Source organism: Myxocyprinus asiaticus, chromosome 45 (assembly GCF_019703515.2).
Source record: "Myxocyprinus asiaticus isolate MX2 ecotype Aquarium Trade chromosome 45, UBuf_Myxa_2, whole genome shotgun sequence".
NCBI lineage: Eukaryota > Metazoa > Chordata > Actinopteri > Cypriniformes > Catostomidae > Myxocyprinus > Myxocyprinus asiaticus.
The window spans coordinates 8,867,904-8,882,261 of NC_059388.1; the positions used below are offsets into that span (position 1 = coordinate 8,867,904).

The 14,358-nt window shown below is 35.9% G+C and overlaps 1 protein-coding gene across 1 annotated transcript in view; it reads right to left on the reverse strand.

The window, feature by feature from the left end:
• Positions 1 to 10,201, reverse strand: part of LOC127435415 (carboxypeptidase M-like) — an 82,280-nt gene extending 72,079 nt beyond the window's left edge. The window contains exons 1-2 of the mRNA XM_051688894.1: positions 10,019 to 10,201; positions 5,350 to 5,515 (exon numbers count right to left, since the gene is read on the reverse strand). Of these exons, the coding sequence (XP_051544854.1) occupies positions 5,350 to 5,515 (166 nt within the window). The 5' untranslated portion in view covers positions 10,019 to 10,201. The remainder of the gene's footprint in view (positions 1 to 5,349; positions 5,516 to 10,018) is intronic.
• Between the last annotated feature and the right edge of the window lie 4,157 nt (positions 10,202 to 14,358).

The window sequence follows — 14,358 nt, forward strand, 5'->3', positions numbered from 1 at the left end:
TTAATATGTATTGAACCCGGAATATTCCTTTAAATATGTACCTCATCGTGAGTCCTCATTATTTTCTGCAATCAAATAAGCTACTGTATTGCCAGGGTTTTTTTCTCTTGCAAACCCGTTATCAATGTTTATCGTGCACACCTCCCACTTTCTGTACCACTGATTAGACATACAAGGTGAGGTCACCAAACGAGGACGGTCTTCCAAGCTAAGCAGGTGGTGTCCAGGATTACCTCTCCTCAACTTTGGTCTCTCATTTCCTTGCCTTAAATAGGCAACACAAAGGGATTAGGACAATGGGTTAGCTTGATGGGGCAAGAGCCCACAATGGCCACACACTCTCTTTGAGGTTTGAAGTGATTTTAGGAATGGGGTTGTAAATTGTCACGCCACAGTCAACCAGTAACACCACAGTCAACCAGTAACAAAGGCTTCCAAGAGATTAAGGACTAATCAAATTCTTCATTAAACTAAATAAAAGTCTTTGTTGTACCACAGTGTCCTTGGATTATCTTTGGACACTACTTGCATTAGTAGATGGAGATCTTTGACTGGGGAAGCAGAAGTTTACTTGAGGTTTTAACAGCCACGGCCCGTGCATTTTAAGTCTAGGCCTTCAATGTGATTCATGCCATTAAGAAAACACAGTTTCACAATGAATAAGACACAATTAGTAATAATACTAACTGACATTTTAAAAACACATCCACACACAAAAGCCACAACAAAGGAGGACTAATACCAAGAAAAAGCTCTTATTTGCGATTTTGCTTTGTCAGGGTACATGGTTACTTTTAAAAACTTGATCCGACACTGAACGCTCAAGCAGCCTAATTTACACTTAGAAAACTCCTGATGTTGCTATAACATTGCAAAAAGCACTTACCAATTTGCTTGAAGTAAAAATCAGCCCTCCTTTCCTGTTTAATTAATCAATTGCACGATCATGCAGAACATCTCAGGTTTTTAAATCCATAAGGATCTCTTTCTCAATGATGATGTGGCAATGACAGCCGACTCGTCAGCATCTCACGCTCTTCACTTTCAAATTACGTACATCACTTAAAGCGTGATTGCGTCACTCAAGGCAAGCTAGAAGGCCTGGACTGCGACATAGCCTAAAGACCACACCCACCAAGAACAAATAAATCAATATGATTGGCTAATGAATCAGACAATCTGACTTTAGATGCCTATTCACTGCAGTGTTGAGGGATTCTGTGGAAATTCTGAAGGCCTGACGGGGTGGAGCTCAGACTCACGCACTGCTTTGGCTAAGGAGCATGGCTTCGGGCATGCGATTTGTGAAACAGTTGTCACACTTCGCTTGTAAGCATCGAGGAATAAATACTGACTGGATAACCTTTTTGTTTTTTGCTCTTCATTTGTAGATGAATTAGGAGTGGAAAGTGATTGAAAATACATAGGCAAAAAGATCAATGGATGAAAAAATATTTATTTATTAGGCATGTTACGCCAGCAGAGAAGGCTTTGCTGGCCCTGAGAAATCGCCACTGGGCTTTAATAAACTAAAGTTGGCCTAGTGGTGACCCTTGGGGCACTCCGCATGTCTTGAGTTGAAGAAAAAGAGATTTGGTCCATATAGCATATGGAGGACCACCCTTATAGAAATAGAGGTTGAGAGAATGCGTACAATGGCATTTTAGCATCTAAATCAGGAGAAAAGATCAGGAGACAGAAGGGTGAGGGAGAGAGACTTGGCAGCCTATGAGCTCTGCTCAATGATGGTTTTGTGTCGAGCCAAGAGTGCAACCTGATCCAGGGAGCGAATTAACTTAAAATGTCACGGACTTGCATCACCTTTGCCGAGATAAACCAATGTCTCTATCACACTGTAATCTTAAACACTGTAGCTATTTTGTGGCCACTTAGCAAAAATACTTTAAGTGTGAAATTAAATAATGAATTTAAAAAAATGCCCTTAGGAAGGAATTTTTCAATTAAATTGAATGTGAATTACAGGAAGCTTTTATATAACATAGGACCAAGATGGGTTACACTTCAAAGTTACACTAAAATCAGTTTAACCTTTAGTGTGGAATCTTCTTCCATCAATTCCTAAACTATCCTCTCTTTTCTTCTCCCAAACGCAAATCAAAGGTCAGCTTTATTTGTTGTACCAATCTCTCGACACAGGAGATGCATTGTGCTCCGGTGCGGGCAGTATTTACCATCTCTGTTTAACTCTGTCAGGCTGATCGTCTTTGGAAAACAGCAAACCTTTAGGCGCACTGATTTCCCTTTCAAATAACAAATGGGATGAGCAAATTATCCTTTCAAATGGCTCCAAACAATGCAGCCTGCATCAAAACATTCTTTCAGTATGGGCGTATAGGCTTAGAGACAGATCTTTGAAGTGTGGCATTATAGCCACCGTAGATCCTTTTGTTGGGCTATATGTGTGGACACACTAGCCTTTAAGAATACAAAATTACATAGATCATGCAAAGAAAAGGAATCACTTTCATTTTCAAAATCTCTTTTAATAATTCAATTTTAATTTGAGTAATTAGATTAAATGGAAAGCAAAAGGATCCTTTTGCTGAACTGCTTCTTCCGATTTTCCTCTTGAGAAAAAGATTCCCCTAGGGATAAGAAGAGATCTCAACAATCTCTAAAACTGTGCAAAATTATCTGAGCTATACAATCTACATATGGCTCTACACTTTTAATTTAAGTCAACAGTTGTCTCTCTTGTATCTATTTTTATTTCTCCTAAGGAATTTAAGGAAAAAGATTAGAGATAAAGTTGATACTTCAATTACATGTTAACATAAATGAGAACTAAAGTCTCCTGAGCATTGAAATAGCAACCTCTGAGCAATAACATTTTGCTCTGGGTGGGCAACAGGATATGAAGGGGCTTCTGGTTTTAATAAATAACCAAAAATACTGCATTCAAAATGTTACAATATATTATATACCCCCACTATCCCGCAACACTACAAACCATGCAGCTTTGACATTTTTATTCTGTATATCAATCTGTGACTTTTAGATCCACTACTAGACAAACACCTTTTAGCTTTATGAATTCACAAGTCGGAGTACACAAAATTTGAACTTTGTTATGCAAAAGACAAAACTTATATGCATATGCTCGTGTTCCCACTTTCTTGCATGTGTATGCCTGGAAGTGAATGGAACACAAAGTCTGAAAAGAGTAACACTGGTGAGTCTAAGTAAAAGCTGGGAAAACGGCGTTAAGTTTGTTCGAGAGAGTTGTGTTATCTTACTGGATTCTGCCACTGATAGGAACCGCTTTGCCACACTTCAAGCATTTTGGTATTTGGTGCAAGATGACTCATATGTTAGGCCAGATGCCAAGATCCCAATCAACTGTTGTGTCTAAGTGATGAAATGAATATAGTTTTCTCTGACATGAAGACCAAGAATTGGTGCACCTACTATTATACTAAACCTAACAGGGTGGTATTGAGTCCTATTTACTAATAACTGCAAATGGGTGTTCTTGCTTATATATGCAAAAAAGTTTTTGATGCTATATTTATGCCCGATTCGAAACTGGTGTGTGATGGATGGATGGATAGATGGAGAGACAATCTCTCTTTCAAAACTGAAACCATGATTGTTACATAGTAACAGATGAATGGATGGCATAGTAACAGATGGATGGATGGGTGGATGGATGGATGGACGGACAGACAATCTCTCTTTCAAAGACCATAATTGTTACATAAAAATGCTCCTGGCATTGTCAGTACATAACTCAAATTCAGCAGGTGCTGCACTCAGTGCTCTCAAAAGAAGATCCATTTTGAAATGTAATAAAACTGGTAGGACATCACCTTCAATAAGTGCAGATATTGTTTTATATTTTGTTAATAATGATCTACATGTAGCAGGGCTGAAAGAGCAGATGGGAGTGACTCTGACACACACAAAACGCTTCAAGGTAATCTGGTATTTTTAAGTACAGGTACTGTATGTGAGTAATACAGCCCATTCAGAGCCTTAAGAGATGCTGTTGTCCCAAAGACATCAGAGAGCGAGTACAAGAAAGAGTGAGCACGGTTTTAATTGTATGCTGCAAATGCTTGGCAATACGAATACAAATATTTCTCATGCCAATGAAGCATGAAACTGAGAAAAAAAGAGAAGGGTTATATTTCCTTTACAGAGCACTATGATACATTGGCTCCAAAATGTATTTGGACACTTATGGCACACTTAAAATGTATGAATGTCATTGTATTTAATAACAAAATACCAAAGGAAGTGGAATCTGCATACAAATGGTGCTAGGGCCTTTCTCAGAACTAACTTCACTTTACCAGGCATTTTTGTAATAACTAACTGGTTGGAAGTCAGTTTCCCTCAAGTTCACACAGGTGTCAGAGTAGCATAGTAACCACAGGTGTAGTTCACTGCATTAACTATAGACATGTTCAACTAACGTCTGACAACCAGAAAGTATTACAATACCTTTTGTTTTCATTGTAAACCGTATATATACAATCACTGAGCACTTTATTAGGAAGACCTGTACACCCATACTTATTCAAGCGATTATCTAATCAGTCAATCGTAAGGCAGCAGTACAATGCATAAAATAATGCAGATACAGGCCAGGAGTTTCAGTTAATGTTAACATCAACCATGAGAATGGGAAAAAATGTGATCTCAGTGATTTCAACCGTGGGATGATTGTTGGTGCCAGACAGGCTGGTTTGAGTATTTCTGTAACTGCTGATCTCCTGGGATTTTCACACACAGCAGTCTCTAGTGTTTACTCAGAATTGTGCCAGAAACAAAAAAACTTCCAGTGAGCAGCAGTTCTGCAGACGGAAATGCCTTGTTGAAGAGAGAGGTCAACAGAGAATGGACAGACTGGTTCGAACGGACAGAAAGGCTAAGGTAACTCAGATAACGCAAACCATGTCGAACCTTGAGGTGGACAGGCTACAACAGCAGATGACCATAGTGTTCCTAATAAAGTGCTCAGTGAGTCTAGTATCTACCTATTTAAACAGTTTTGCTTTAAAAGTGTTCTAGCTTTTTTTCTCTCTTTTAAAATAAATGACATGTGGTTTAATATTTTGTTATCTAATGCAATGACATTTATATAAATGTTTTAATGGGTCATAAGTGTCTAAATACTTTTGGGGGCCAAGGTATGGTGCATGTGAAGAAAGCGGCATAAACATTCTTCAAAGCTTCTTTTGTATTTTACTGAAGAGAGAAAGTTCCAGTGTATGGGTTTGGAAAGACAAAAGAAAGTTCTAGGGACTTCTAAATAAACTTACAGTTTATATAGACAAACAGATGTCTAACATGGTGTTTAATGCAGCACCTTGACTGTCTTACCTTCCACAGACTGGCCGATACTGTGTAGATATGTGATGTTTGGATACGTCCTGTTGATGTCTTTCAGGTACTGCTCTATTTCTACTGTGTTATGATAGCGAAATTCCAGACTGTGAGTGGATGACAGCCAGGACCAGAGGAACAGGTAGAGTGTAAAGATGAACATCTACAATGGAACAGGACATGGAAAACAACACAATGACAGTGATGTGTGATATGCCCTTATCTTGATCAGTTTCTATTAGCCGTGACGCGCTGAAACCTAAGCTTTAGAGAGACATTATATGAATAAAATTCAATTCATCATTGGATAACAGGTAACAACTGTTTTTCCATTCATTTTTATACAATTCACAAGACAATAAAAACCCCAGTGAGCAGCCTATAACAAGACAGCAATTCTGGGCATCACAGGCATTTATAGGAATAATAGGCTACTTTATGAAAGCAACTTGTTTGTCTGTCAAAAAAGTCAGAAGTAATATGATATGCTTTTTGAACAGGTCAACCCTGTTTTGTCACAGGTTATAGCAAGTTTTTCTTCATTCATATGTTTGTCATTTTATAGCAGGCTACCGTATATTTCTAAATAAACTGCCAAATATATCAAACTTACCTGGCTTGAAACTTACCTGTGATGCCAACTACAATACCAACTATTAATCGCAAAATTGAACATGTAAAATTGAAATGTAATGCATTCATTTCTGCTAATAATAAAAAATTATTCCAATTAATGCAGTATCCTTTTTTTTCCACTTTCTGAAACTTCTCTATTGTTTTTCATTGAATAAGTGAGTTTAAGTGTGAACTTGAAAATATTAAGTAAATTCTACATTTGTACTCGATTCAAACATGCAAAGATGAAAGCTCTAGCTTATAAGAAAATATTATTTGTAACTGTTTGTTATCTTTACAATGTGTCATCATGTATCACTCCTAAAGTAGAAAACCTTGTCATATTTATTCTCTAATTTGAGTAAATTTCACAGGTTAATAAAAGAAGTACATTTTACTTAACTTTTCTAAGTTGTTCCCAGCATGCTCAAATAATTAATGAGCTTGCATGGTTTCGATGTTTGTAAATTTGTTTACACAGTTTTTATTGAGGATTTTGTTGTTACATTTCATAACGTCTTGTTTTGTAAAGTCTGCAGTTCATTTTCTACTCAAAATTACCCGTTCATGATACAATTTTTTTTTACCTTTTGATTTTTAAGGTGATGTTGACCAATGGACTACATAGCAAGCCTTTAACTTCCCTGTGGAAGGCTTCTGTATTTCATGTGGCACATGATTAAATGTGTTCTAAGAAATCAACTAAAGTTTATTAAAAAAAAGTTCAGAATGTGAAAGGTTCCAATAAAATGTTCATTTAAATTTTAATAAATGTATTTAAATACAATGTACATCAGATTTGTAAGTAAAAGTTACTATATTAACTGAAAAGTTTAAGCTATATGTACTCTTTCACTTTAATCAATGTTATGGCATGAAGTTAAGAATATTTTTCTTAATTTTATACCAAGAAAGATAACAAAATAAAAACAGAAATGCAATATATATATATATATATATATATATATATATATATTTTTTTTTTTTTTTTTTTTTTTTTTCTCTCAGATCATTTGAATCTATTAATAAAAAACTCCACAAGCAAACTGCACAAAATATTGCCCAACTTTTAATTTCAGTATGCCAACTGATTTTATGGCATGTAAACTTGTATCAAAGATTTACTCTATCTGCAAAAGACTGAACATTTTAACGATGTAACGTTTTAATAGATATTTAAATAATTAAAATAAATGATGACTAAACAATTTCTTGCAAGGTATCTGAGACAAAGTATAAAATTAAATATATTTATGATTATATTGTGATGTTTGTTTTAATGTACCATGATTAATCGTTATTAATCACAGAAAACTGTGCACTTAATTAGTTAACATTTTGTAATAGATTTACATCCTTAATATATATATACAGTGCATCCGGAAAGTATTCACAGCACTTCACTTTTTCCACATTTTGTTATGTTACAGCCTTATTCCAAAATGGATTAAATTAATTATTTTCCTCAATTCAACAAACAATACCCCATAATGACAATGTGAAAGAAGTTTGTTTGAAATCTTTGCAAATTTATTACAAATAAAAAACTAAAAAAAAAAATCACATGTACATAAGTATTCACAGCCTTTGCCATGACACTCAAAATTGAGCTCAGGTGCATCCTGTTTCCACTGATCATCCTTGAGATGTTTCTACAACTTGATTGGAGTCCACCTGTGGTAAATTCAGTTGATTGGACATGATTTGGAAAGGCACACACCTGTCTGTATAAGGTCCCACAGTTAACAGTGCATGTCAGAGCACAAACCAAGCCATGAAGTCAAAGGAATTGTCTGTAGACCTCCAAGACAGGATTGTATTGAGGCACAGATCTGGGGAAGGGTACAGAAAAATGTCTGCAGCATTGAAGGTCCCAATGAGCACAGTGGCCTCCATCATCCGTAAATGGAAGAAGTTTGGAAGCACCAGGACTCTTCCTAGAGCTGGCCGCCCGGCCAAACTGAGCGATGGGGGGAGAAGGGCCTTAGTCAGGGAGGTGACCAAGAACCCGATGGTCACTCTGACAGAGCTCCAGCATTTCTCTGTGGAGAGAGGAGAAACTTCCAGAAGAACAACCATCTCTGCAGCACTCCACCAATCAGGCCTGTATGGTAGAGTGGCCAGACAGAAGCAACTCCTCAGTAAAAGGCACATGACAGCCCGCCTGGAGTTTGCCAAAAGGCACCTGAAGGACTCTCAGACCATGAGAAACAAAGATTGAACTCTTTGACCTGAATGGCAAGTGTCATGTCTGGAGGAAACCAGGCACTGCTCATCACCTGGCCAATACCATCCCTACAGTGAAGCATGGTGGTGGCAGCATCATGCTGTGGGGAAGTTTTTCAGCAGCAGGAACTGGGAGACTAGTCAGGATCGAGGGAAAGATGAATGCAGCAATGTACAAAGACATCCTTGATGAGAACCTGCTCCAGAGCGCTCTGGACCTCCGACTGGGGCGAAGGTTCATCTTCCAACAGGACAACGACCCTAAGCACACAGCCAAGATAACAAAGGAGTGGCTACGGAACAACTCTGAGAATGTCCTTGAGTGGCCCAGCCAGAGCCCAGACTTGAACCCTACTGACCATCTCTGGAGAGATCTGAAAATGGCTGTGCACTGACACTCTCCATCCAACCTGATGGAGCTTGAGAGGTCCTGCAAAGAAGAATGCGAGAAACTGCCCAAAAATAGGTGTGCCAAGCTTGTAGCATCATACTCAAAAAGACTTGAGGCTGTAATTGGTGCCAAAGGTGCTTCAACAAAGTATTGAGTAAAGGCTGTGAATACTTATGTACATGTGTGGTTTTGTTTTAATAAATTTGCAAAGATTTCAAACTTCTTTCACGTTGTCATTATGGGGTATTGTTTGTAGAATTGAGGAAAATAATGAATTTAATCCATTTTGGAATAAGGCTGTAACATAACAAAATGTGGCAAAAGTGAAGCGCTGCGAATACTTTCCGGATGCACTGTATGTGTGTATGTATATATACAGTTCTGTGCAAAAGTTTTAGGCACTTGTGGAAAAATGTTGCATAGTGAGGATGTCTTCAAAAATAATGACATAAGTAATAAATGAAAACTATTTAATGTCAAAGAAAGTCCAGTAAACATAAAAAATATCAATATTCGGTGTGACCACTTTTGCCTTTAAAACAACCCCAATTCTCCTAGGTACACCTGGACACAGTTTTTCTTGGTTGTTGACAGGATGTTCCAAGTTTCTTGGAGAATTCACCACAAGGTTCTTCTATTTAGGCTGTCTCAATTGCTTCTGTCTCTTTATGTATTCTCAGACTGACACAATGTTCTGTGGGGGCCATGACATCTGATGCAGGGCTCCCTGTTCTTCTATTCTAATCTTTTCTGTTTGCAAAAGTAATGTTTGGAAGTCTAACATTTGTATTTCCTATTGACACACTAAAGCTGAAGATATAAATAACCATCTTAAGACAAATGCTTTTGCGAAACATCTTATGTGCCTAAGACTTTTGCACAGTACTGTATATGTCAGGGTCAGAAATTAAAGGGGGCTCAGGGCAAAAATGCCCGTTTACTATAATATAGTCCTAGTTATACATATTATGGCATGAAATATGAGTTTGTTGATTGAATTTTTAGAGTAAAATGTAATATATTCTCAATCTTTAGAATTTGTATTAAAAAACTGATTACATTGAAGTCAACAAATGAGAAAATATCCAGCATAAAGGTAAAAAAATGTCCCTGAAATTCAAATATATACGTTATTTTTTGACACTGAACAAAAAAATACCATGGTATTTACCATTGTACCATGTCCCAAAAATGTACTAGGAATACCATGCTACTTTTTGGTACATATTTTCAGTGTAGGTTGCTGAGACACACTAGCTCACCATCAGTACAACTATTCAACTATTAACACTTTTCAAAATTGATCATTACACTTAATACATTTCCAAAAATGAGAGGGGGTTAAAAACAGGCATTCATTACAAAACTATTTTATATAGAATTTATATACTTTAGTTTATATTTATAAATAAACGAGCAGATGTGCAGCTTTACCTTTTGTCTCGTAAAGGTCTATGATCTGTGGTTATTCTCCTACTTGTTTAAGATCTTCTGCTGTCCGTTGAGTTACTCTGCTGTCATTATATCATTTCATATTATGGTAATGAAGCTCTTATGTCGCTGCCCTGCTCGTGTCATTGAAGTAAACGAGTCTGGATCCATACTGCCATGTGTTAAATTGACGGACTGACTCCCGCCTCAGCTGTGTTCAGACACGCTTGTGTTCAGAGTGAGAGGAGGCGGAGCATCCACATACGCTCGCAACACCTCAAACTGTGACACTTTTACATCAACTTAATTCTCTCTCAAGCGTCAACACATGCAGTTAGTGTTTTAATTAACTACAGTTTATTTATCTAGTTCCTGTTTCTCATTATCGAGTGCGTGAACAACAAGAGCTTCCCTGATGGACATTAACTGATGACTCAAGAGAACAAGCTACTTTGCATATTAAATTATTGCATGACCTCATGACCATGTTAGAAATTATTCAATGATTAGCCAATATGTGAATATTACACATGCATTGTATTGCAGTCTTTAGATGTGCAGTTTTGCTCTATATTGTTCATTTTATTTTTAGTTTATACATTAAAAATTTTTATTAGATATTTTATTTTTGTTTTATTTTTTAAATTAATGCATGAGTTATGAAATCACGTAGGAAAAAAAAATCTCAAAACAAGAATATAATCACTCCTAATTCCTTTTTTTATTTTATTTTATTGTTTTTCCCCCAAAATTATGTATTTTAAAAGATATGCATGTCTGACCACTGCAATAGAATAAAGTAGTAAATATTCTAGAGCGACATGGTGCATCGTCACTTTTGTAAGACATTTTGTATTTATGTTATGTAAAAAAAAAAAAAAAAACACACACACACAAACACAAACACAATGACAGTCATATAAAATTATGCGTAAGGTTTAAAAAAAAAAAAAAAAAAAAAAAGGCTTTTTAACATCTGCCCACCGTGGTGTATATCACACATCAATGGGTTAACATGAACAACACCAAGACAAAGTCCTATTCATTTAGTCATGTTTACATATTATGCAAACATCAGATAAGTCAGTTAAGCAAAAGGAGAAAACAAAATGCCAGATATTTATCAATGCGGTGCTTAGTAGCCTAATATTACAGCTCTAATTTTGCTTTTACATTTATACTACATATATATATATATATATATATATATATATATATATATATATATATATATATATATATGTATATATATATATATATATGTATACTGTGCAAAAGTCTTAGGCACATAAGACGTTTCACAAAAGCATTTGTCTTAAGATGATTATTTATATCTTCAGCTTTAGTGTGTCAATAGGAAATATAAATGTTAGACTCCCAAACATTTCTTTTGCAAATAGAAAAGATTATAACAGAAGAACAGGGAGCCCTGCAACAGATGTCATGGCCCCCACAAAGCCCCCCCACTGAACATCGTGTCAGTCTGAGATTACATATAGATACAGAAGCAGCTGAGACAAGATAGAAGAACTGTGGTAAATTCTCCAAGAAGCTTGGAACATCCTATCTGCCAACAACCAAGAAAAACTGTGTCCAGGTGTACCTAGGAGAATTGGTGCTGTTTTAAAGGCAAAGGTGGTCACACTGAATATTGATTGAGCTTTTTTATGTTTACTGGATTTTGTATGACATTTAAGTGATAAATGAAAACTATTTATTTCATTACTTTTGGAAAACATTCTCACTATGCAACATTTTTCACAAGTGCCCTAAAACTTTTGCACAGTACTGTGTATAATATATATATATATATATATATATATATGCATGCAGAGCTTCCTCATTAACATCAATAATAGCAGATGTCAAATTTAAGCTACTCAAAAAGGTCCCTTAGGGCAACTGTACAACCAGAGAAGTGGCATTCTTGTTTCTGGAAGTTCATTCTTAAGAGCTGAGTTTTCCTGGACTACTGTGCAATTATGCACTGGTAAAAAATGCATGAGAAGTGTCTAAAGAGATGTTTCCAGGAATATACAGTTTGTGTATAGATTTACCCTGCTGAAATATAAAAGCTTACCAGCCTAATCAGTCTGTTTTAACCTCCTGAGACCCCGCGTGATTTCTGTGTGCATTTTCCATTTCGTTTTTTGATTTGTAACTAGTAGCACCTAATAAATAAGCAAAAATAAACAAATAAATAAATTTCTAGAGCAAATAGTTTTCCTAAAAATGTATTTCCTCATATGTGGACAGTGGAACTAAGTCGTGAACTTTTAAGAAATACCAAAATATAGAAAGTCATCAAATAGTTTATTATGTGTCCAGGAGTGTTGGTATTTCATGTTTTTTAGACGTTATAGACATCATAGCTGCTTTTCTAGAATGATGAATAAATAATTCTGATTAAAAGTAATGGCTAGCATCATCCAATCACTGCCAACCATGTTAAAATATAATTTTGAACTATGTACTGATTACCATTGTCCCATGACTGCCAAACATGTTGAGTGGCCCAAAGTTCATCTGCAGCCTGAAACTGAACTTGTGGTCGGATTTTAGGAGTGAATGCACTTAGCTGCATAAAGAGGTATATGATGCTCCCTTGCTCCCTATTTAGTGAATGACTTAACCTCCAATGTGCTGTCTGTCTGCACTGGTCTCAAAATTGTTTGAACAGTTCCGTGCATCAGAAGTTTAACACTTAAATTACTCCTTAGAGTGTCCTGTAATGTGTTTAAATAAATTTAAATTATCTGATCAAACCTCTAGTGATTGCTACTGAAATGATGCCTTTGAATGATGTCATTTTAAAAGCTCCACAGCAAGTCAGTTCCTCAGGTCCTCTTTGTTCCTGCTTGCAGGTTCATGTAGTTTAACAACATCAGGCAATTGCCAGCACAAACGTCATGATTGTTCCGCAAGAGGGGGCCGACATGTAGACCAGCATTCACGTCACGGGCTGTTTACGTGCTAAATGAGCTGCACAGTTGGAGAATGAACTCGACCTTCCAGTTTCCACGTTTCTGATCTGCTTAGACAAAGAAGACAAGGAGACAAAAGCCTTTGCTGTCTTTATTATGAGACAATACACATCAATCATTATTGTTAATAACAACATATTTTATCAGGTCATAGGAGTTCTCTATTGTCTTCTGCACAAGAGGTGTTTTGGAAATATCTATGACCAAGTTTCCATATTAAATATGTATTTCCTCAACTTAATCTAAAAGTGCAACAGATCCATTTCTGTTGCAACAAATGTTTATATTTGCATTTATTAATTTGGCAGATGCTTATATCCATAGCTATTTAAAGAACCTTTAAGTATCAGTATTTGTTTGTTCCCATGAGATTCGAACTCATGACCTTCGTAATTCTAGCGTTATTTTCTGCCAATTGAGCTGCTGAATGTTAAAAATCTTTTTTTCTTTCTTTTTGAAAACATGTTTCTTAAAGGAATATTCCAGGTTCAATATAAGTTAAGCTCAATCAACAACATTTGTGGCATAATATTGATTACCACAAAAATGAATTTTGACTTGCCCATCCTTTTCTGTAAAAAAAGCACAAATCTGGATTGCAGTGAGGCACTTACAATGGAAGTGAATGGGGGGCAATCTGTAAATGTTAAAATACTCACTATTTCAAAAGTATAGCCACAATATGTAAACAAAATGTGTGTTAACATGATTTTAGTGTGATTAAATCACTTACTAACCTTCCCTGTGTAAAGTTAAAGCCAATTTCACAACTTTGTTGCCATGACGATTTAGTGTCAACAAACCCTAAAACCCTAAAATGACTGTAAAAATTATGATTTAAACAAACAAAAACAAACAAACAAAAAAAGTCCAGAATTACCTCTTAACCGCTTCTTCATGAATTGTTAAGTTTGACAGTGATCTCAAGTATCAAATTGCAAAATGTGTTTAGGAGGCAGAGAGAGAGAGACATCTGGTGGTTGCAATAGACAACTACATCTAATTCTTTAAAATTACGAGCACTGAATGCCATGTGTTAAATCATCATGAAAGCACACGAATCTAAACAACTTGACATTTCATGACTTTTCCTAAAAAGCGAGTCTTTGTGTTTTTAAACAGGCTCAAAAATGAATTTCCATTTACTTCTCTAGTGCTTGTACTCATTTTCATGTGATTCAATCTTAGGAAAAAAAAAAAAAAAAAAAAAAGGAAATATGGTGGCCCTTTGCTTATGTAATAGTGTCTCTGAGAAATTCAGATTAATGACACTGATCGTTTGATCTGTTTTCCTGTTAGTTTTATATATATATATATATATATATATATATATCACACACACACACACACACACACACA